We start from the raw sequence: 23,085 nt of genomic DNA on the forward strand, positions 1-23,085 counted from the left end.
CGGGACCCCCCCCCGGGACCCCCTGTGAAACCGCACTGACACCCCCCCGGGACCCCCCCTCGGGACCCCCCCGGGACTTACCCCCCAGGACCCCACCTCGGGACCCCCCCGGGACCCCCATTTGGGACCGCACCTCGGGACCCCACTCGGGACCCCCGCGGGACCACCATTTGGGACCCCACTCGGGACCCCCCCCCCCCTAGACCCCCCACCGGGACCCCCCACGGGACCCCCTAAGGACCCCCTCCCGGGACCCCACCTCGGGACCCCCCCTGGGACCTCCCCCGGGACCCCTCAAGGACCCCCCCTCGGGACCCCCACTCGGGACCTCCCCCTGGGACCCCCCTCGGGACCCCACCTTGGGACCCCCCAAGGACCTCACCTCGGGACCCCCCCCGGGACCCCCCCTCGGGATCCCCCCCGGGACCCACCCCTGGGACCCCACCTCGGGACCCCCGCCGGGACCCCCTGTGACACCACGCTGACCGCTCCCCCCGGGACCCCCCGCTCGGGACCTCCCCCTGGACCTCACCTCGGGACCCCCCCCCCGGGACCTCCCATCGGGACCCTCCCCCGGGACCCCCCATCGGGACCCCTCCCCCGGGACCCCCCGTGACACCATGCTGACCCCCTCCCCCGGGACCCCACCTCGGGACTTCCCCCCGGGACCTCCCCGGGACCCCCCCTCGGGACCCCCCCGGGACCCCCTCTTGGGACCTTCCCCTCGGGAAACCCCCTTGGGACCCCCTCCCAGGACCCCCCCGGGACACCATGCTGACCCCCCCCCGCCATGGTGCTGACCCCTCCCCCATTTCACTGACAACCCCTCCCCCCATGGCGCTGACCCCCCCATGGCTCTGACCCCCATATCTCACTGATCCCCCCCTCATGCTGCCCCCCATGGCACTGACCCCCCATCGGGCACTCCCGTGACACCGACCCCCCATCGCGCACCCCCGTGACACCATGCTGACCCCCCCCATGGCGCTGACCCCCCATCGCGCATCCCCGTGACACCATGCTGACCCCCCCCATGGCGCTGACCCCCCATCGCGCACCCCTGTGACACCATGCTGACCCCCCCCATGGCGCTGACCCCCCATCGCGCACCCCCCGTGACACCATGCTGACCCCGCCCATGGCGCTGACCCCCCATCGGGCACCCCCGTGACACCATGCTGACCCCCCCCATGGCGCTGACCCCCCATCGGGCACCCCCATGACACCGACCCCCCATCGCGCACCCCCGTGACACCATGCTGACCCCCCCCATGGCGCTGACCCCCCATCGCGCACCCCCGTGACACCATGCTGACCCCCCCCATGGCGCTGACCCCCCATCGCGCACCCCTGTGACACCATGCTGACCCCCTCCATGGCGCTGACCCCCCATCGCGCACCCCCGTGACACCATGCTGACCCCCCCCATGGCGCTGACTCCCGCATCACACTGCCCCCCCCCACGGCCCTGACCCCGCCCTGGCCCTGACCCCCCATCGCATTGCCCCCCCCGGCGCTGCCCCCCCCCTCGCAGGGCGGCCCAGGGCTGAAGGGCAACGAGGGACCCGCAGGACCCCCCGGACCCGCCGTGAGTGTCACCCCCCCCGATGACCCCCCCGTTTGTCCCCACGGTCCAGGCCCCCCCCCCCCAAATGTCCATCTGCCCCCCCAGGGCTCCCCCGGCGAGAGAGGCGGCGCAGGACAGGGGGGGCCCGTTGGCCCCCCGGGGCGGCCGGGCCCGCAGGGACCCCCCGGCCCCGCCGGCGAGAAAGGAGTTCCCGTGAGTGCCTGGGGACACGGGGACACGGGGACACGGGGGGGGCGCACCGCTCACCCCCCCATTGCCCCCCCAGGGCGAGAAGGGCCCCATGGGCCCCGCCGGCCGGGACGGCGTCCAGGGCCCCGTGGGGCTGCCGGGCCCCGCGGGCCCCCCCGGCGGCCCCGGCGAGGACGGTGACAAGGTGAGGTGTCCCCCCCCCGCCACGCTGTCCCCGTGTCCCCCCCGCGCCGGGCTGAGCGTCCCGTCCCGTCCCCCCCAGGGCGAGGTGGGCGAGCCGGGCCAGAAGGGAACCAAAGGCAACAAGGGCGAGCATGTGAGTGGCCGTGCCCCCCCGCCTTGTCCCCATTGTCCCCCCCCGCTTTGTCCCCCCCCATGGCCTCACCGTCCCCTTCTGTCCCCACAGGGCCCCCCCGGCCCCCCCGGGCCCATCGGGCCAGTCGGGCAGCCCGGAGCAGCCGTGAGTACAATGTGGGGGGCGCAATGTGGGGGGGTGTCACCGTGACCCCCCCGGTGACGGTGACAATGTGACACCCCCCCCTCCCCAAACAGGGTGCTGACGGGGAACCGGGCGCCCGGGGTCCCCAGGGCCACTTCGGGGCCAAGGGCGACGAGGGCACGAGGGGCTTCAACGGCCCCCCAGGCCCCATCGGGCTCCAGGTGAGACCCCCAGTGTCCCCCCACCCCGCTGTGTCCCCCCTCTTGTTAATTATCCCCCCCTCGTTAATTAACTCCCCCTCCGCAGGGTTTGCCGGGTCCGGCGGGTGAAAAGGGCGAGACGGTGACGGGACGTTGGCCCATGGTAAGTGACACACCCCCCCCCCCCCCCACGTCACTCTGGGTGGGGGTCCCATGGGTGTTCACCCCCCCCACGTCACTCCGGGTGGGGGTCCCATGGGTGTCCTCACCCTCTGCTTCCTCCCCCCACCCCCAGGGCCCCCCCGGCCCCCCAGGTCCCCGCGGCCCCGCTGGACCATCTGGAGCGGACGTAAGTGCCCCCCCCGCCCCCCCCATTCCCGTCCCCATTGGGGTGACCCGGGGTGACCCGCTCTGCCCCCCCCCCACCCCACAGGGACCCCAGGGACCCCCCCGGCGGTGTCGGCAACCTGGGCCCCCCTGGTGAGAAGGTACGTCCGGGATATTGGGGTTCACTCCTTGGGTTGGGGGGGGGGCGGGAGCTGCGTTATTGGGGTGTCAAGGGGGGTTTGGTCATGGGGGGGGCACTGATTGTCTGTCCCCATTTCAGGGGGACCCCGGCGAGTCGGGGGCCCCGGGAATCCAAGGAGAGCCGGGGGTGAAGGTGAGTGACGGTGGGGACACCGTCATTGTCCCCTTGCGCCGCTGACCCCCCCATTGCGCCGCTGACCCCCCCATTGCGCCGCAGGGCCCGCGAGGAGAGCGAGGGGAGAAGGGGAGAAGCCGGAGCCGCGGGGGCCGCGGGGCCCCCGGGAGGAAAGGGCCCCCCCGGCGACGACGGGCCCAAGGGCAACCCCGTGAGTGCCCTGTGCCCCCCGAAACGGGGGACACGGGGGGGGGTTCGCTGGAGGGGGGGTTCATGGGGGTGTCCAGGCCCCCCCAGGCATCTCCTCCCTCTGTTCCAGGGCCCCGTTGGCTTCCCAGGCGACCCCGGCCCCCCCGGTGAAATGGGCCCCAGGGTGAGTGTCACGTCCCCCGCCCGGGGACGCGTGTTGGGGTTCGGGGGGTTTGGGGGTTCTCGCGGTGACCCCGCGTTGTCCCGTCCCCCCGCCCAGGGCCAGGACGGAGCGAAGGGCGAGCGCGGCGAGGACGGCGAGCCCGGGGAGCCGGTGAGTGCCGCGGCGCTGGGGGGTCACCCGGACCTCCCCGGGAATTTTGGGGTCCCCCCCCCGGTCCCCTCATCGTCACTCACCCCTTTTTGTCCTCCCACAGGGCTCGCCAGGCCCCACGGGCGAGAACGGGCCCCCCGGCCCCCTGGGGAAGAGGGTAAGTGCCGGGTGACGGCTCCGGGTGTCACCCGCCCTGTGTCACCCGCCCTGTGTCACCCGCCCCGTGTCACCTGCCCCATGTCACCCACCCCATGTCACCCACTCTGTGTCACCCACCACTCACCCCTGTCACCCGCTCCGTGTCCCTGTCCCTTACCCCGTGTCACCTGCCCCGTGTCACTCGACCCACCTCCCTGTCCCTTACCCCGTGTCACCTGCCCCATGTCACCCACTCTGTGTCACCCACCACTCACCCCTGTCACCCGCCCCGTGTCCCTGTCCCTTACCCCGTGTCACCCGCCCCGTGTCACCCGCCCTGTGTCACCCACCACTCACCCCTGTCACCCGCCCCGTGTCCCCGTCCCTCACCCTGTGTCACCCGCCCCGTGTCACCCGCCCCGTCTCCCTGTCCCTTACCCCATGTCACCCACCCCGTGTCACCCGTCCCGTGTCCCCGTCACCCACCCTGTGTCCCTGTCCCCTTACCCCGTGTCACTCACCCCATGTCCCTGTCACCCGCCCTGTGTCACCCACCCCGTGTCACCTGCCCCGTGTCCCTGTCCCTTACCCCGTGTCACCCACCCCATGTCACCCGCCCTGTGTCCCTGTCTCTTACCCCATGTCACCCACCCCATGTCCCCGTCACCCGCCCCGTATCCTCGTCCCCCGCCCCGTGTCCCTGTCACCTGCCCCGTGTCACCCACCCCGTGTCCCCCTCCCTCGCCCTGTGTCACCCGTCTCGTGTCCCCGTGCCACCCGCCCCGTGCCACCCGCCCTGTGTCACCCACCCCATGTCACCTGTCCGGTGTCCCTGCCTGTCACCCCGTGTCACCCGCCCCGTGTCCCCGTTCCTCACGGCCCCGCGTCTCCTCCCGCAGGGTCCCGCCGGCTCCCCCGGTCCCGAGGGGCGTCAGGGCGAGAAGGGCGCCAAGGTGAGCGGTTCGGGGACGCCCCGGCGCGGGGACGCCCCGGTGGCCCCGCCGGGCTCCGTGTGCGCGGGGGGTGTCACCTCTCTGTCCTTTGTCACCGCAGGGAGAACCGGGTGCCGTGGGGGCTCCTGGCAAGACGGGGCCCGTGGGCCCCCAGGGCCTGGCGGGGAAGCAGGGACCCGACGGGCTCCGGGGGCTGCCCGGCTCCGTGGTGAGTGACAGCGCCTGGTGACAAGTGCCAGCGTCCCGGTGACGAGTCCCAGTGTCCCTGTGACAAGTGACAGTGTCCGGTGACAAGTGCCAGCGTCCCGGTGACAAGTCCCAGCGTCCCCATGACAAGTGTCACCGTCCCAGTGACAAGTGCCAATGTCCTGGTGACAAGGCCACCAACCCAGTGACAAGGGCCACCATCCTGGTGACAAGTGACAGCATCCTGGTGACAAGTGACAGCATCTTGGTGCCCAGTGCCACTGTCCTGGTGACAAGTGCCAATGTCCTGTTGACAAATGCCAGTGTCCCAGTGCCCAATGCCAACATCCTGGTGACGAGTCCTAATGTCCCAGTGACAAGTGCCAGTGTCCTGGTGACAAGTGCCGGTGTCCCAGTGTCCCAGTGCCACTATTCTGGTGACAAGTGCCAGTGTCCCAGTACCACAATCCCAGTGACAAGTGCCAGTGTCCTGGTGCCCAGTGCCACTATCCCAGTGATAAAGTGCCAATGTCCCGGTGACAAGTGCCAGTGTCCCGGTGACAAGTGCCAGTGTCCTGGTGACAAGTGCTAATGTCCCGGTGTTGGGACCGGGGTCCTGGATGGGAGCGCGGGGGGGTCTGCAGTGCAGGGCAGATCAGGGTGAGGGTCCCGTTGTCACCGCGGGAGGGGCCGGTGACACGGGGGTGACCGTGGCTCACCCCGTCCCGTCCCCCGCGCAGGGAGAACAAGGCAAACCGGGCACCACGGGCCAGGCTGGGCCACCGGGACCAGTGGTGAGTGCGGCCCTGTCCCCCGGCCCCCCGAGGGGGGGTCCCCGCTTTCCGCCCCCCACGTCTCACCCCCGAACCCCCACAGGGCCCCCCGGGTCTCCCCGGCCTCAAAGGCGACACCGGCGCCAAAGGAGAGAAGGTGAGCGGGGTGACGCGGGGGCTCGGGGTCACCGCGACACTCAGTGAAGACCCCGAACTGCACCCTGTGGGTCCCCTGGGGGCTGTCACCTCAATGTCCCCTCCGTGTCCCCCCAGGGCCACCCCGGTCTCATCGGCCTGATCGGCCCCCCCGGGGAGCAGGGGGAGAAGGGCGACCGGGGCCTCCCCGGCCCCCCAGGCTCCGTGGGGCAGAAAGGAGAGACGGTGAGCGCGGGGGGGTCGTGGTTGGGGGTCCGTGCATGGGGGGGTCTCTGGGGGGTGTTGGACGGGGCCGTCCCCGTGTGCTCACGCTGTTTCTGCTCATACAGGGGATCCCTGGTGCGACCGGCCCCATCGGCCCCACCGGCCCCCCCGGGCTTCCCGTGAGTGTCCCCATGGCCTGTGTCTCCGTGTCGCCCCCCTCACTTGTGCTTGGGCTTTTAGGGGGCTGTTGTGTCCCCCCCACGCCAGCCCCGGTCGCTGACTCCCGCTCTTGCTTCACAGGGCCCAGCGGGACCCAAAGGTGCCAAGGGAGCCATGGTAAGCGCTGAGCCCGTGTCCCCACCGTGTCCCCACCGTGTCCCCACCCTCAGCCCCGGTGTCCCCACCGTGTCCCCACCCTCAGCCCCGGTGTCCCTGAGCGTCTCTTTCCTCCAGGGCCAAGCCGGACCCAAAGGTGAACGTGGACCCCCGGGACCCCCCGGACACCCGGTGAGCGGCTCAAGGGAAAGGGGTGACATGTACCCTGTTTCCCCGAAAATAAGCCTTACTCTGAAAATAAGCCCTACTCCAAATATAAGCCCTACTCCGAAAATAAGCCCTACTCAAAAAATAAGCCCTACCTAAAATATAAGCCCTGCTCCAAAAATAAGCCCTAGTTACAGTTCGTTAAGAAAGTCGATTTAAACAGCGTCCAGGCAGCCATATGCATAAAAAAGTGTCTTTTGGAGCAAATATTGTCTAAGACCCTGTCTTATTTTTGGGGAAACAGGGTAGAATGGCCCCTCGCGGGTGAAATGACGCCCGGGGTGGGTGCGGAGGGGTGTTCCCGCCTCAGCGCGGGGGTGTTTGGGCGGGGGTCGCAGCTGGGGTGCTGACGGTGCCCACCGGCGCAGGGCCCCCCCGGGGAGGTGATCCAGCCGCTGCCCATCCAGCTGCCCAAGAAGAGCCGGCGCTCGGTGGACGGCAGCCGGCTGCTGCGGGACCAGGAGAGCGCGGCGGCCGAGGGCGCCGAGGAGATCCTGGGCTCGCTCAGCTCCCTCAAGCGGGAGATCGAGGGGCTGCGGCGCCCCACGGGCACCCGCGACAACCCCGCGCGCACCTGCCAGGACCTGCGGCTCAGCCACCCGGGGCTGCCGGACGGTGAGCGCGGAGCGCGGTGCTGAGCGCGGCGCTGAGCGCGGCGCTGGGTGCTCACCCCGTTCCTCCCGCGCAGGCGAGTACTGGATCGATCCCAACCAGGGCTGCGCCAGAGACTCCTTCAAGGTTTACTGCAACTTCACGGCGGGCGGGGAGACCTGCGTGTTCCCCAGCGAGGACACCCAGGAGGTGAGGGGGCGCGGGGGGGACGTGGGGGTCAGCTGAGAACAGGAGGTGGGGGGAGACTGATCTCTGAACGGCCTAAAGGAGCTCGGGGCATGGGGGGGGTTGGACTCTGCTCCCAAGCGATGGGGCAAGAAACGGGCTCAGGTTGTGCCGGGGGAGGTTGAGGTGGGGGGTGAGGAACAAGTTGTCCGTGGGAAGGTGTTGAACAGGCAGAGCTGGACTCACCGCCCTGGAGGGTTGAAAAGGTGTTCAGAGGGTCGCGGGGACGGGGATTAGTGCTGGAGTTGGGTTGTGGTTGGATCTGTGACACTGAGGGGCTCTCCAAGCGAAATGATTCTGTGACTCGAAGAGGGTGCTGTGGGGCTCCACACTTGCTCATGGCCGCCTCTCCCCTCCCCTCCCTTCTCCCCACTTACTCATGGTTGCCCTTCCCTTCCCTTCCCTTCCCTCTTCCTTCCCTTCCCTCTTCCTTCCCTTCCCTCTTCCTTCCCTTCCCTCTTCCTTCCCTTCCCTTCCCTTCCCTTCCCTTCCCTTCCCTTCCCTTCCCTTCCCTTCCCTTCCCTTCCCTTCCCTTCTCTCTTCCTCCCCTCCCTCCTCTTCCCCTCCCCTCCCCTCCCCTTTGTCCCCTCCCCTCCCCTCTGTCCCCTCTCCCCCCTCCCCTCCCCTCTGTCCCCTCCCCTCCCCTCTGTCCCCTCCCGCAGGTGGAGGTGTCGGCGCTGGAGCAGGAGCATCCCCAGCGCTGGGGCAGCCGGGTGAGGACGCCGCGGGGTGTCTAAGGCGACGGAGAAACGTCCCCCGTTGACCGTGAACCTCGCAGCCCTTCCCATCATCTTCCCCCTCCCCAGCCGCCTCCTCAGACCATTGTCCCACGCTAACCGGTGCCGGTTCCCGCAGTTCTCCTACGTGGACTCGGAGTGGCGGCCGCTGGGCGTGGTGCAGCTGACGTTTCTGCGGCTCCTCAGCGTCTCGGCGCGGCAGAACTTCACCATCGGCTGCCGGAGCCGGCCCGGCGCGGCCCGCCGGCGACCCCCGGCGCGCCCTGCGCTTCCTGGCGGCCAACGAGGAGGAGCTGGGCTACCACAGCAGCCCCTACGTCAAGGCGGTGGAGGGCGGCTGCACGGTGAGCGCGGCGGGGGCGGCGGGGACACTGGGGACATTGGGGATGGGGATGGAGGGACTGGAGGAACTGGAGGGATGGAGGAACAAGAGGGATGGAGGAACAAGAGGGATGGAGGGATGATGGAACCGGAGGAACTGGAGGGATGGAGGAACGGGAGGGATGGAGGAACAGGTGGGATGGAGGAACAGGTGGGATGGAGGAACAGGTGGGATGATGGAACTGGAGGGATGGAGGAACAGGAGGGATGGAGGAACAGGAGGGATGGAGGGATGATGGAACCAGAGGAACTGGAGGGATGGAGGAACAGGAGGGATGGAGGGATGGTGGAACTGGAGGATGGAGGGATGGTGGAACACGCCACGCCGGATCCCCTTGCCATGGCCGCCCCAGCGCGCTCCCCCGCCATGGCGGCGTGTCGGGTCCCCATGGCCGAGCAGCCGCCGCCGCTGCCACTTGAGGCCCCGGGCGACCCCGTCCCGTGTCCGTCCCCCCAGGAGCAGTCGGGCCAGGCGGCACTGGAGCTGAGCACCCCCCCGTCCGGAGCAGCTGCCGCTGCGGGCCGTGCGCCTCGCCGGCCCCGCGGCCCCCGGCCAGCGCCTGGCGCTCCGCCCCGGCCCCGCCTGCTTCCTGGGCTAGCGCCGCGCCCGAGCTCCGGCGCCGGAGCCACCCTGTGTGAATGGAGACGGAGAGGGAGCGACTCGAGCGCCGCGCGGCCGCCCTCCTCCCGCCCCGCCCTCCCCCCACAGCCGCTCGCGGCATCTAGGGGGTGATTTGTTATATAAGGGGTTATTTTGTTATGGAAGGGTTATTTTCCACACCGGACAGAGGGGGTGGTGCTGGGTCGCCCCGTTTGAGCAGCAAAAGGGGTTCAGGTGAAACACGGGGTGACGGCCAAACATGGCGACTGTGTGGTGGAAGCCGCGCCAGCGCCCTCGTCCCTCTGTCCCGTGTGGATTCAGCCACAACGACCCCTGTGTGTCCAAAGGGGGGCGGCTCTCGGGCACGGGAAGGGGGCGGCCGCCTCGTTATCTCGCTAATTAACAGTCATTAATTAGGGAAAACTAAAGGAAAAGCGGGCGGCTCTGAAGGGCCAACCCGCCATTGCAGAACGCCCCTCACGCACCATGGGAGGGAGGGAGGGAGGAGGACGGTGTTTCCACTCGGCTTTGTGTTATATTTTAAATTAATTGTTATTTAAAGGAGTGGATACAACCATTGGGACCCCGCGGCGGCCATTTGGGATCCCTCCCCAAAAAAATACCACAGAAAAGGGAATTTGTGCATGAGGTGAATGCGCTGAGGGGGGAGGGAGGGAAATAAGTTAAAATAAAATATAAAAAATATAGTTTTCTTGAAAACGAGAGGTTTAAAGGGGCGCCAACGCTTGCTTTTTAGTTTTCTTAAAAAGCAGAGCGGGGCGGCCGCCCGTGCGATGTTTTGTAAGTGATTTTTAAAGTTGTGTTGTAATATATCATCTATAATTTTGCTGCTCTTGGCGGGGTTTGTGGTTTTTTGTTGTTGTTTTCTGTCGATTCTGGGTGTGGTTTCGTCCATCCCACAACGGGGTTGGAAATGGGGGAGAAAAGAAGGAAAACGGTTAAAAAAAACAAAGGAAGGGAAAAGATGAAAATGCAAAAAAAAAAAAACCCCACAAACCAAATGCAAGTGAGACAAAAAGCACAAAATGAACGAACAACGAGCAAAACAAAAGCAAAAAGCAAACGGAGCACAAAAGAAGCAAAAGAGCAACAAACAAGAAAACGCACAAACCCAAAAAAACACGCAAATATACAAGAAAATAAGACAAAACAACACAAAAACGCAAAATAAAAAGGGCGGGAACGGCTCAAGGATGGGGGGGGGGGGAGAAAAGGGCGGGAACGGCGCGAGGCTGAGGGGGAGAGAGAAAAGGGCGGGAACGGCGCGAGGCTGAGGGGGAGAGAGAAAAGGGCGGGAACGGCGCGAGGCTGAGGGGAGAGAGAAAAGGGCGGGAACGGCGCGAGGCTGAGGGGGGAGATAAAAGGGCGGGAACGGCGCGAGGCTGAGGGGGGGAGAGAAAAGGGCGGGAACGGCGCGAGGCTGAGGGGGGGGGAGAGAAAGGGCGGGAACGGCGCGAGGCTGAGGGGAGAGATAAAAGGGCGGGAGCGGCGCGAGGCTGAGGGGAGAGAAAAGAGCTCCCCGGGCCGGTCACGCAGCTCCCCGGGCCGGTCCCGCAGCCCCCGGGCGGTCCCGCAGCCTCCGTGCCGGTCTCCGCAGCTCCCCCGGGCCGGTCCCGCAGCCTCCGCCGAGCTCCGGGCCGCCTCCCCGCAGCTCCCCGGGCCGGTCCCGCAGCTCCCCGGGCCGCTGCCGATCCAGCCCCGCAGCTCCCCGGGCCGGCTCCCGCAGCCTCCGTGCCGGTCCGCAGCTCCCCGGCCGGTCCCGCAGCTCCCCGGGCCGTCCTCCCGGCAGCTCCCCGGACGCTCCCGCACCTCCGCCGCAGCTCCTTCCCGGGGCCCGGGCCGGTCTCCGCAGCTCCCCGGGCCGGTCCCGCCTCGTCTCCCCGGGCCGGTCCCGCAGCTCCCCGGGCCGGTCCCGCCTCGTCTCCCCGGGCCGGTCCCGCAGCTCCCCGGGCCGGTCCCGCAGCCTCCGTGCCGGTCCCGCAGCTCCCCGGGCCGGTCCCGCAGCCTCCGGGCCGGTCCCGCAGCTCCCGGGCCGGTCCCGCAGCTCCCCGGGCCGGTCCTGCAGCCTCCGGGCCGGTCCCGCAGCCTCCGGGCCGGTCCCGCAGCTCCCCGGGCCGGTCTCCGCAGCCTCCGGGCCGGTCCCGCAGCTCCCCGGGCCGGTCCCGCAGCCTCCGTGCCGGTCCCGCAGCTCCCCGGGCCGGCCCCGCCTCGTCTCCCCGGCCGTCCCGTCGTGCCCCCGCGGGTCAGCGGCGCCGCTGCAGGTGAGAACCGCGGGCTCCTCCCCGCGGGGGCGGCCCCGGGAGCGCTGGGGGTGGGACCGGGAGACATCGAACTATGGATCCCTATGTAAAACAGTCTCCCTGGAATATATAGATACCGACTGGTGGCTGTGATTACGGGTTAATTTGGGGGGAGGGACTGAGACATCGAACTATGGATCCTTAATGTAAAACAGTCCCCGGGATGTATAGATACCTGTATACATACTGATAGCTGTATGTACAGGTTAATTTAGGGGGGCGAGAGACATCGAACTATGAATCCTTAATGTAAAACAGTCCCCGGGATGTATAGATACCTGTATACATACTGATAGCTGTGTTTACAGGTTAATTTGGGGGAGGGACTGAGACGTCGAACTATGAATCCTTATGTAAAACAGATAGCTGTATTTACAGGTTAATTTAGGGGGGGGACAGGAGAGACATCAAACTATGAGTCCTTAATGTAAAACAGTCCCTGGAATATATAGATACCTGTATACATACTGATAGATGTATTTACAGGTTAATTTGGGGGGAGGGACTGAGACATCAAACTATGGATCCTTATGTAGAACAGTCCTCAGAATGTATAGATACCTGTATATATATTGATAGCTGTACTTACAGGTTAATTTGGGGGGGAGGGACTGAGACATTGAACTATGGATCCTTATGTAGAAAGTCCCCGGAATATATAGATACCTGTATAGATACTGATAGCTGTATTTACAGGTTAATTTAGGGGGGGCAAGAGACATCGAACTATGAGTCCTTATGTAAAACAGTCCCCGGAATATATAGATACCTGTATACATATTGATAGCTGTATTTACAGGTTAATTTGTTGGGGGCGAGAGACATCGAACTATGGATCCTTAATGTAAAACAGTCCCCGGGATGTATAGATACCTGTATACATACCGATAGCTGTATTTACAGGTTAATTTGGGGGGAGGGACTGATACATTGAACTATGGATCCTTATGTAGAACAGTCCTCGGAATGTATAGATAACTGTATATATATTGATAGCTGTACTTACAGGTTAATTTGGGGGGGGGCGAGAGACATCGAACTATGAATCCTTAATGTAAAACAGTCCCTGGAATATATAGATACCTGTATACATATTGATAGCTGTATTTACAGGTTAATTTGGGGGGAGGGACTGATACATTGAACTATGGATCCTTATGTAGAACAGTCCTCGGAATGTATAGATAACTGTATATATATTGATAGCTGTACTTACAGGTTAATTTGGGGGGAGGGACTGAGACATTGAACTATGAATCCTTATGTAAAACAGCTGTATTCACAGGTTAATTTGGGAGGGAGGGACCGAGACATTGAACTATGGATCCTTATGTAGAACAGCCTCCCTGGAATATATAGATACCTGTATACATATTGATAGCTGTACTTACAGGTTAATTTAAAGGGAGGGACTGAGACATTGAACTATGGATCCTTATGTAGAACAGTCCTCAGAATGCATAGATACCTGTATACATACTGATAGCTGTATTTACAGGTTAATTTGGGGGGAGGGACTGATACATTGAACTATGGATCCTTATGTAGAACAGTCCTCGGGATGTATAGATACCTGTATACATACTGATAGCTGTGTTTACAGGTTAATTTGGAGGGAGGGACTGAGACATCGAACTATGGATCCTTATGTAGAACAGTCCCCGGGATGTATAGGGACAGCGGAGTTTTAAACCAGCTTCGTTCCGTTCGGTTTTCTCCGGGGCGCTGATAACTTTAGCGGCTGTATATCGCAATATTATGCGGTGCCGGCGCTTCCCCGTGTGCTCGTTGTGTTGTTTCCAGTTGCAAAGCGCGGAGCAGGCGGATGCCGTCACGTCCGTGGCGTTTGTGGCGTGTTCCTGAGGATGAGGAGGGGAGCGAAGGCTCGCACAGCCCCGGCTGCACCCCTGCCCGAGCGTTTACCCCTTTTTGATTGAGTCGTAATCATTGAATGGAAACTGTTGAGTTAGTTACTGTTCGTTACTGAAACTGGTTACTGAAGCCGCTGCTCCGGGGACCATGCGGCTGCGATCCCCGACCCCGCGCAGTGAGCGAGCGCTGCCATCTGTCTGTCTGTCCTTCTGTCTGTCTGTCCTTCTGTCAGTCCTTCAGTCAGTTCTTCTGTCTGTCCGTCCTTCTGTCCGTCCTTCTGTCCGTCCTTCTGTCCGTCCTTCTGTCCGTCCTTCTGTCAGTCCGCCTGTCCTTCTGTCCGCCTGTCCTTCTGTCCGCCTGTCCTTCTGTCTGTCCTTCTGTCCGCCTGTCCTTCTGTCCGCCTGTCCTTCTGTCCGCCTGTCTGTCCGTCCTTCTGTCTGTCCGTCCTTCTGTCTGTCTGTCCGTCTGTCTGTCCTGTCCGTTCGTCCGTCCTGCCGGCTCAGGGACAGGGGATTTCCACCCCAGCCCGTGTGTCGTCCCCCCCCGCCGCCGCCGTTTCGGGGAAGGGGCGGTGGCTGCCCCCCAGTAACCGCAGCCAGCCAGTCAGCAGGCGGCGCTGCGCGCGTCACCAGTCTCCGGCAGACTCCGGGCGGCGCAGCTCCCGGCACCGCGGCCGCTCCGCAGCCCGTGTCGCGGCACCGACGGCCGAGCGTCGCGTCCCCCGCTGCCCGGGCCGTGTCCGCAGGGCGCGCTGGCGGCCGCAGCGCTGAGCTCGGGGCGCAGCGCGGGGGGACAGACCCAGCCCCGCACTGACCCTGGTTCTGCCCGATCACCGCCGCGTGACGCCGGGGGCGCGGGCTTGCCCGTTTCTGCGATTTTTGCCCTAGAAACAGTTGTCTCCAGGTGGTTCTGCCTCCCACCAGCTCCGTGGTGGTCGGCCCTGACCACTTCCAGTGCTTCCCACCGGGGGCTCACGCACCCACGCACCCCCAGCGTGTCACCCATGTGCGAGGCGGCCGGATTTCACATCCTCCCCGCCGCGCGTCGTCCGCGTTCTGTTCCGGCCTCATCTTCCCCTCCTAGCGAGGGGGAAGCAGACGCTGAGCCGCTGCGCTGCCTGCTCCACGCGCTGCTCCCGGGAGGGATTTACTTCTTGTCGGGGGGTTTCCTCCTTCTCCTCCACAGCCCCACGACAATGGTGGGTTTCCCAGTTTGTGTCCCCATCTTGATCATGGTGTGTGAGGCTCACGCGTGGGGCTCAGCGCGTCCCTGGCCTGTGGGTTGGACCCCATCGTGGGCACAAACTGGAGCTCCAGTAGCAAAGGTCTCCAGCCCAGGCTCTGCACAGGGGCCGTGCCGCACCCCACGGAGCCCCCGTCACCCCCAGCCCACGTGCACGAGCCTCGTGCACGGACCCCACGGACCTGGGCAGGAAAGAGGAACCAGAACAGGCGCTGCCGGGGGCTTCCTGAGCCGGGCTGTGGCGTCTCACCAGTCAGCACGCAGACCTGCTGCTGGGAGAACTGGGCTGGCTGAGGGCAAGATCCAGCCTTGCTCCCCCGCCGCCCCGGGCAATGGCTCTCGGGGTTCCCCTCCGCCGCTCAGGGTACGTGCACGTGCGTGGGGTCTGATGTCTGTAGGTAAAACCGGTCCCATTGCCTGTACTCCGCCTGTTCCCGCTCTGTGTTGTCCCTTGGCCTTTAACCCTGCAGGGGCATCAGCCACTGCGCCCTCGCACCCGTGGGGTGAACAGCGGTGTCGTGGAGCCCAACTACCCCTGGGGGCCTCCCTGGATGTTGGTGGAGCCAGTGAGGGCTCCCCCTGCCCAGGGCCTGCTGTTGTCGCTCCCCACAACTGGGGAGACGCATCCCCCAGGGCCCCTGTTGGTGTGGATGGGTGGGGCTGTCCAGAGCCCCTTCTGGCCTTGCCGTGAGTGTGACCGTGCCCATGGGCCACCAGTGGGCATGTCCCCCATGGGACCGTCCCTTGGGGGTGCTGAGATGGCACCTACCTTGGCTGGGAGAACCCGGGAGTCCTGAGGTCACCCGACCCCTTCTAGATCCCTGGAGCTCCACCCCACAACCCTCCACCCCATAGGTCACCCGGAGGTCGAGGGGCTTGTGGAGCTGCCGTCACCTGCTCCATGGTGCAGAGAAGGGTCTCGGAGCGAGGCTCACCCAGCAGGATCAACCCAACCCACTTTATTGTGGTGACAAAGCAGCAGAGCAGGAGCAGGGGGTGCGGGACTCTGCGTGTGGGGCAGGAGACACCTCCCTTCCCTTCAGGGGTCTGCAGGGGAGACCCCACGTCTGGGCGGGGAGATGCGGCGTCTGCAGCTGGAGATGGCCACGGGGACGCGCCCTGGTGGGTCTGGCTCTGGGCACGTCCCCGAATGGGTGTGCGTAGTGCGCACGGGAGAAGGGGTGCAGAGGAGGTGGGGCAGGGACCGGGGCACCAGAGTGAGCAGGTCGCCCCTGGCTGAAGGGGGGCTGGCTGAGGGTGGGGGGTGCAGGGAGCCCTGGGCTCTGCCGCCTCACAAGAGGCCCCGCTGGTTGCGGGCGCTGCTCATCTTCATGGCCTTGATGATGAGGATGGTGCCCACGACGATGCCGACGATGCCCACGGCCAGGCCCAGGGCGCACACCAGGGTCTCGGTGCTCTCGGAGGCGGGGAGCGGCAGCTCGGGCTCTGCGGGGGGTGAGGGTGGGTGCTGAGCCCCCAGCGCTGCCTGCGAGGGGAGGGACCCAGGCGTCCGGGCCCAGCCCAGCCCCCATGCTCACCCCAGTGCTTCAGGAGGGGGTTGGGCAGCCCCTCGTGCTCCACACGGCAGTCGTAGTAGTCCCCCCGGGTGGGGATGAAGGGCAGGTAGGAGAACTTGCGGAAGCTGTTGTCCTCCCGTGGGTAGAAAACGGTCTCCATGACTCCGTCCTGCACCTCCTTCCCATTCCTGAGCCACGTGATGGAGATCACGGGTGGCCAGAGCTTGTCCGCGTAGCAGATCAGGACATTGGGGTCCTCCAGCTCCACTCGGCGTATGGGGAACACGGTCACCTCGGGTGGCACTGGGGACAGTGGGGAGGCGTTAGTGCTGCCCACTGGTTAGAAAAGGCCTCGTTGTGCCCCACAGACCCACCCAGAGACCTGCCCCCCCACCCCAGTGTGGGGCTGTGCCTGGTTCCCCATGCGCCAGACGACCAGGGTGCTGAGCACCCGCTGCGACTGCGCTGAGGGTGTGGGAGTGACATCCCCAGGGTGACAGCACTGGCCGTGCCATGGGCGGGTTGTTACCGATGGTTCCTCGTGAGTGGTTGGACCATGTCATCGAGTTCTTCAAGTTGTTTTTCAATACAGCCGCATTTTGCAGCGCTCCCTGTGCCTGGAAGCCGGCGAATTCCCCGAACTCGGGCAGGCGCCACACGGTCTCTTTCTTCTGCAGGTCCACGTGGAAGATCTCATCAGCGTTGAATGCCTGCTGGAACTCCCCATCCTCCTGCTGCGACAGCTCCATTCGCTGCTGGAACTCGGCTTGGCGGTAGATCGTGCTCCCCACTGCCAGGAGACCGGCATTGGGGCAGGAACGTCACTGCATGGGGCTGCTCCAGCGCGTTCTCATCACCCTCCAGTGTCCCACCGGGGACCCCACACGAGGTCAGGGAGGCACTGGTGGGGACGTGAGCCCAACCTGGGCCTCTCCCAGCAGTGCAGGCGCATGGGGCTGGGAGACACAGCCCCAGTGAACGGAAACCCCTGGCTCATCTTCACCACATCCCCGCAGTGTCCTCTCTGGGGTGCTTTGTCACCCTGTGACTCAGCCCAGTGACAGGCTGTGGGACCCTGTCCTGCTCCCAGACACGCTGTGGGTGAGAGGGCCCGGGGCCCCGGGACACCAGTGCTCCTGCCCTGCACCCGAACACCCCTCAGGCACCAGAGCTCTCGCACAGTGACACCTGGTCACTGGGTGCTGCAGGGACCTGACGCACGGAGCTGGGGGACAGAAGGGGGACAGGGAGACCTGGGGAGGGGTCCTCACTTCCTGCAGCCTGTCCTGCCCTGCGGGGGTGCGCCTGGGACCCCTCCCCAGCAGGGGTTACCCACAGCCATGGGGGGACGGAGCTCCCCGTGCCCAGGGCGCTGCCTCAGCCCCGGCACCGTCCCCACAGCCCCGCCCCAGGGCTCCAGGGCACCCCGTGCCCAGCTCTGCCCCCAGACCCAGCACCCCGTCCCGGTGCCCCCACGCACCTTTCACGGCCCCCGCGCCCGGCAGGGTCAGCAGCGCCAGCAGCGCCAGCAGGACGCCCCGTCCTCCGGCCATGGCCGCTCGTGGCACCGGGCAGCGAGAGCGGGACCAGGCGAGGGGCCGGCGCTGCTCTTGGCCGGGAACTGGGTGCTGGGGTCTGTGCCCGCGGGACAGGGCCCCCCAGGGCTCAGCCAATGGGAGGGCACCCTGGTGGTGACTCGGGTGTTCCCAGGCAGAGCAGCAGCGCAGAGCGCCCTGCGGAGCAGACAGACGGACGGACACACAGACGGGTCCCGCAGGGGTGCAGTGATGAACTGGGGCCGCGCAGCCCCCTGGAGAGGGCTCGAGGGAGAGCGGGGGTGGGGGCCGCGGGGGCCGGGGAGCCCCAGTGCTGGGGGGGCCGGCAGCCGCCCCCCCGGGCTCAGGGCTCCATTGCGGGACAAGTGTCAGGCAGAGCCCTGCGTGGCGCAGCTCTGCCTGGTGACGGGTGACGCTGCCCAGCCTCGCCGCTCACTGGTCCCGGTCGCGGCACTGGGCAGGACGGGGAGATTGCCCGAACTGGCAGAGTCCGGCTGGCTCGGGGGTCCCAGCACCTTTGCAGCCTCTGCTGGGAGCGGCGATGGCGACGGGTGGTGTTGGGGGAGCTGTGGCCGTGCTGGCGGCACTGGTGGTGCTGGGAGCCCCCCCGGCTCGCGGGCAGGAGAAATCGGGTGAGCCGGGACTGTCCGTGTGGGGAGGGGTTGGTGGGACGGATCCCACACGTGCCCGGGGGGATGCTGAGTGCTGGTGGGGACACGGTGAGGAGGGGACCTGCTGCCGGGGGACACTCGGGTGTGTGCGGGCTGCCCCCACCGCACCCCTTGTCTCGTTTGTCCTCTGTGGGGGCGGGGAGCGCTGGGCTCCAGGGGACACCCAGTTCCCGGTTTGGGGGAGGTGTTCCCCCACCCTGCTGAGCCCCAGGAACATCCCCTGGGCTCAGTGCTGCTCTGGTCCCTCCCTTGGGTTCATCCCTGCACTCAGCCCTTCCCGTGTCCCCTCCTGCTCCCTGTCGTTGGGTGACCGTCTCCCCTCAGACCCCCCGGGTCCTCTCTGGCTCCTCCCTGTCCCCGGGCTGGGATGTTGAGTCCTCACCGGGTCAGGATCACACCGGCCGTGTGGCTGTGGGGAGGCCGGGGGGACAGTGGGGATGGGGAGGGGGCTCCATGGAGCCTCCCTGGGGGGCTGAGGGAGCCTGGTGTGAGGAACCGGCCAGACTGACCCCCCTCCCTGTGCTACCAGGGGTCTTCCTGGAGATGGGTAAGTCCGACTGTTACTTCACCAACGGCACGGAGCAGGTGAGGTTTGTGGACAGGTACATCTACAACCGGGAGCAGTATGTGCACTTTGACAGCGACGTGGGGCTCTATGTGGGTGACACCCCCGTGGGGGAGGGTGTTGCCAAGTACTTCAACAGCCAGCCGGGCATACTGGAGAATGCACAGGCTTCTGTGGACACGTTCTGCCGACACAACTACGGGGTGGTGACCCCTTTCACTGTGGACAGGAAAGGTGAGTGTGTGACAGATCCTCTCCCCGGGGACAGACACAAGCCCAGTCCCGGGCTGGCGGGGGGGACAGCGTGTCCGTGCCGCGCTTGGTGGGCAGCCCCTGCGCCCGTCCCTGGCACGAGTCCCTTGTCCCTCCCTGCGTGGGGACCGCAGGGACAGCCCTGGGCCGGGCTGGGCGGTCCCGGTGCTGTCCCAGCCCCTCCCAGCTCTCTCCCTCTCCCCCAGTGCAGCCCGAGGTGGAAATCTACCCTGTGCAGTCGAGCTCCCTGCCCCAGACCGACAGGCTGGTTTGCTACGTGACGGGGTTTTACCCGGCGGAGATTGAGGTGAAGTGGCTCAAGAACGAGCAGGAGCAGGCGGAGCACGTGGTGTCCACGGACGTGATCCAGAACGGAGACTGGACCTACCAGGTGCTGGTGTTCCTGGAAACCACCCCCCAGCGCGGGGAGACCTACACGTGCCAGGTGGAGCACGTCAGCCTGGAGCACCCGCTCACCCGGCATTGGGGTAAGGTCCTGCCCGGCTCGGCACCCCGGGGTGGGGAGGGGGACGGGCCCCCAGCCCCCAGCCCTGACCCGCTGCTCTGGGCCCGCAGAGCTGCAGTCGGACGGCGCCAGGAGCAAGATGCTGACGGGGGTGGGCGGCTTCGTGCTGGGGCTCATCTTCCTGGCGCTGGGGCTCTTCCTCTACATGCGCAAGAAGGTGAGTGTGGGGGGCTGGGTGGGGGGTCCCCGGGGTTTGGGGTGTCTCCCGTGTGGGGGGGGCTGCCCCTGCTCCAGCACTGACCTTGTCTTTGTGTTTCAGGGCAGCGCACTCCCCAGGCTGCAGGTAACGTCCGTGTGCCCCACCCTGCTCCACTGTCCCCGTGTGGGCTGGTCCCCCCTGCCCCAGGGCCAGCACGTCCCTCTGGAGTGTGTCCCCAGCAGCACCGGGGCAGAGCCCTGGGGACACCCCGTCCCCATCCCCGTGGTCACCCCCCTCTCTCCCCACAGGGCTCCTGAACGATCTCCTGCAGATCCGCTCCACCGCTGTCGGTCCTCTGCCCCGCCGTGTCACCTCCGCCTCGCACTGCCCCATCCTGGTGCCCCACGTCCCTGCACTGATCCCGGGGTCACCCCGTCCCCCCTGCCCCAGCCCAGCTTCACCATCCCTGCTCTGCAGTCCCGGGGTCCCCAGGACCCTGCAGTGGTGGCCCCGAACTGCTCCGGTTCTGCCTAATAAAGTGTCCCCGGTACCCCCGGCCCTGGTTGTTTGGGGACAGTGGGGTAGGGGTGGGTCACTTGCCCATGAGGCTGTGACAGGGCTACGAGTCCTTGGAGTGGACCAGATGTGTTTGGTGGCCCCGTGGCTGCTGGGTGGGGGGGACAGTGTGAGGGGGGGACACTCCGTTGTGTGGGGAAGGGGTGGGCAGCAGAGCCTGGATGGGTCAGGGACGGGGAGGAGGGGTCAATGGTCTCCTCATCTGCCCTGGTCGGTGGCTCCGTGTCCCTGTCCCGGTGCCTGGCCCCGCTGCAGTGGGTGTGAGGGGCGATCGGGGCACCCGTCCCGCCCCAGCCATCGCTGCTTCTGTCCCCCCGCAGTGCCCCCCATGGGACACTGCCCTGCGCCCCAATGTGGCACCCACCACCCTGCAAGGACCCAGGCGTCCTGCCTCCCCCGCCCCCCCCCAAACTCCTCCCAAGTCCCTGCCAGCCCCACATCCCCCCACCCCCCGTTTCCCCACACACTGTATCCCCAGGACGAGCAGGGCGCAGATGACCCGGTGACAACAGCTTCAGCGGTGCCAGGCTGTCCCCAGCCACCTTTACTGCTGCTCAGAAGCTCCTCAGGGCCTGCAGAGCCAGAGCCCCGGTCAGTGGGGCGGCCATGGGGCAGGGCAGGGGGCACCGGGGGGGCCCAGGGGATGTGCGGTGCTGGTCTGGGACATGGGGCACGGCATGGGGGGCTGGGCTTCCGGGCACGGAGCTGGTTGACACGGGGACACAGGGCTGGGCCGTGGGGACGGAGCTGGGCATGGGGCAGGCGGGGGGCGCAGGGCTGAGGGGGCACCGTGGGCTCCTCCTCACAAGAGGCCCCGCTGGTTGCGGGCGCTGCTCATCTTCATGGCCTTGATGATGAGGATGGTGCCCACGACGATGCCGACGATGCCCACGGCCAGGCCCAGGGCGCACACCAGGGTCTCGGTGCTCTCGGAGGCGGGGAGCGGCAGCTCGGGCTCTGCGGGGGGTGAGGGTGGGTGCTGAGCCCCCAGCGCTGCCTGCGAGGGGAGGGACCCAGGCGTCCGGGCCCAGCCCAGCCCCCATGCTCACCCCAGTGCTTCAGGAGGGGGTTGGGCAGCCCCTCGTGCTCCACACGGCAGTCGTAGTAGTCCCCCCGGGTGGGGATGAAGGGCAGGTAGGAGAACTTGCGGAAGCTGTTGTCCTCCCGTGGGTAGAAAACGGTCTCCATGACTCCGTCCTGCACCTCCTTCCCATTCCTGAGCCACGTGATGGAGATCACGGGTGGCCAGAGCTTGTCCGCGTAGCAGATCAGGACATTGGGGTCCTCCAGCTCCACTCGGCGTATGGGGAACACGGTCACCTCGGGTGGCACTGGGGACAGTGGGGAGGCGTTAGTGCTGCCCACTGGTTAGAAAAGGCCTCGTTGTGCCCCACAGACCCACCCAGAGACCTGCCCCCCCACCCCAGTGTGGGGCTGTGCCTGGTTCCCCATGCGCCAGACGACCAGGGTGCTGAGCACCCGCTGCGACTGCGCTGAGGGTGTGGGAGTGACATCCCCAGGGTGACAGCACTGGCCGTGCCATGGGCGGGTTGTTACCGATGGTTCCTCGTGAGTGGTTGGACCATGTCATCGAGTTCTTCAAGTTGTTTTTCAATACAGCCGCATTTTGCAGCGCTCCCTGTGCCTGGAAGCCGGCGAATTCCCCGAACTCGGGCAGGCGCCACACGGTCTCTTTCTTCTGCAGGTCCACGTGGAAGATCTCATCAGCGTTGAATGCCTGCTGGAACTCCCCATCCTCCTGCTGCGACAGCTCCATTCGCTGCTGGAACTCGGCTTGGCGGTAGATCGTGCTCCCCACTGCCAGGAGACCGGCATTGGGGCAGGAACGTCACTGCATGGGGCTGCTCCAGCGCGTTCTCATCACCCTCCAGTGTCCCACCGGGGACCCCACACGAGGTCAGGGAGGCACTGGTGGGGACGTGAGCCCAACCTGGGCCTCTCCCAGCAGTGCAGGCGCATGGGGCTGGGAGACACAGCCCCAGTGAACGGAAACCCCTGGCTCATCTTCACCACATCCCCGCAGTGTCCTCTCTGGGGTGCTTTGTCACCCTGTGACTCAGCCCAGTGACAGGCTGTGGGACCCTGTCCTGCTCCCAGACACGCTGTGGGTGAGAGGGCCCGGGGCCCCGGGACACCAGTGCTCCTGCCCTGCACCCGAACACCCCTCAGGCACCAGAGCTCTCGCACAGTGACACCTGGTCACTGGGTGCTGCAGGGACCTGACGCACGGAGCTGGGGGACAGAAGGGGGACAGGGAGACCTGGGGAGGGGTCCTCACTTCCTGCAGCCTGTCCTGCCCTGCGGGGGTGCGCCTGGGACCCCTCCCCAGCAGGGGTTACCCACAGCCATGGGGGGACGGAGCTCCCCGTGCCCAGGGCGCTGCCTCAGCCCCGGCACCGTCCCCACAGCCCCGCCCCAGGGCTCCAGGGCACCCCGTGCCCAGCTCTGCCCCCAGACCCAGCACCCCGTCCCGGTGCCCCCACGCACCTTTCACGGCCCCCGCGCCCGGCAGGGTCAGCAGCGCCAGCAGCGCCAGCAGGACGCCCCGTCCTCCGGCCATGGCCGCTCGTGGCACCGGGCAGCGAGAGCGGGACCAGGCGAGGGGCCGGCGCTGCTCTTGGCCGGGAACTGGGTGCTGGGGTCTGTGCCCGCGGGACAGGGCCCCCCAGGGCTCAGCCAATGGGAGGGCACCCTGGTGGTGACTCGGGTGTTCCCAGGCAGAGCAGCAGCGCAGAG

The 23,085-nt window shown here is 66.3% G+C and overlaps 4 protein-coding genes across 4 annotated transcripts; 2 read left to right on the plus strand and 2 right to left on the minus strand.

Annotated features, from left to right (window-relative positions):
• Positions 1-1,534: 1,534 nt before the first annotated feature.
• Positions 1,535-9,089, plus strand: LOC308052497 (uncharacterized protein; the record flags this gene model as incomplete). Its single annotated transcript, XM_080364576.1, is given in 30 exon segments — positions 1,535-1,588; positions 1,673-1,780; positions 1,854-1,961; positions 2,040-2,093; positions 2,184-2,237; positions 2,330-2,437; positions 2,523-2,579; positions 2,712-2,765; positions 2,850-2,861; positions 2,863-2,904; positions 3,024-3,077; positions 3,162-3,188; positions 3,190-3,270; positions 3,379-3,432; positions 3,529-3,582; positions 3,686-3,739; positions 4,620-4,673; positions 4,774-4,881; positions 5,600-5,653; positions 5,736-5,789; positions 5,906-6,013; positions 6,118-6,171; positions 6,293-6,328; positions 6,446-6,499; positions 6,904-7,150; positions 7,224-7,336; positions 8,035-8,085; positions 8,228-8,353; positions 8,355-8,453; positions 9,000-9,089. Coding segments are annotated over 30 exon segments (2,223 nt in total), but the record flags the coding sequence as incomplete, so codon positions are not given.
• A 6,392-nt stretch (positions 9,090-15,481) lies between these two features.
• Positions 15,482-17,683, minus strand: LOC308052500 (HLA class II histocompatibility antigen, DR alpha chain-like). Its single transcript, XM_080364579.1, has 4 exons — positions 17,524-17,683; positions 16,573-16,833; positions 16,065-16,346; positions 15,482-15,972 (listed from the first exon to the last, which is right to left on the minus strand). The coding sequence occupies exons 1-4, from the start codon at positions 17,594-17,596 to the stop codon at positions 15,818-15,820; spliced, it is 771 nt and encodes a 256-aa protein (XP_080220705.1). The 5' UTR covers positions 17,597-17,683; the 3' UTR covers positions 15,482-15,817.
• Positions 17,684-18,068: 385 nt separating this feature from the next.
• On the plus strand, positions 18,069-20,208 carry LOC308052498 (class II histocompatibility antigen, B-L beta chain-like). The gene is made up of 6 exons (XM_080364577.1): positions 18,069-18,231; positions 18,800-19,069; positions 19,294-19,575; positions 19,664-19,770; positions 19,873-19,896; positions 20,061-20,208. The coding sequence occupies exons 1-6, from the start codon at positions 18,141-18,143 to the stop codon at positions 20,067-20,069; spliced, it is 783 nt and encodes a 260-aa protein (XP_080220703.1). The 5' UTR covers positions 18,069-18,140; the 3' UTR covers positions 20,070-20,208.
• Positions 20,209-20,894: 686 nt separating this feature from the next.
• LOC308052499 (HLA class II histocompatibility antigen, DR alpha chain-like) lies at positions 20,895-22,996 on the minus strand. The gene is made up of 4 exons (XM_080364578.1): positions 22,837-22,996; positions 21,886-22,146; positions 21,378-21,659; positions 20,895-21,285 (listed from the first exon to the last, which is right to left on the minus strand). The coding sequence occupies exons 1-4, from the start codon at positions 22,907-22,909 to the stop codon at positions 21,131-21,133; spliced, it is 771 nt and encodes a 256-aa protein (XP_080220704.1). The 5' UTR covers positions 22,910-22,996; the 3' UTR covers positions 20,895-21,130.
• Between the last annotated feature and the right edge of the window lie 89 nt (positions 22,997-23,085).

This window comes from Nesoenas mayeri (assembly GCF_963082525.1).
Source record: "Nesoenas mayeri genome assembly, contig: SCAFFOLD_137, whole genome shotgun sequence".
NCBI classification, from domain to species: Eukaryota; Metazoa; Chordata; class Aves; order Columbiformes; family Columbidae; genus Nesoenas; species Nesoenas mayeri.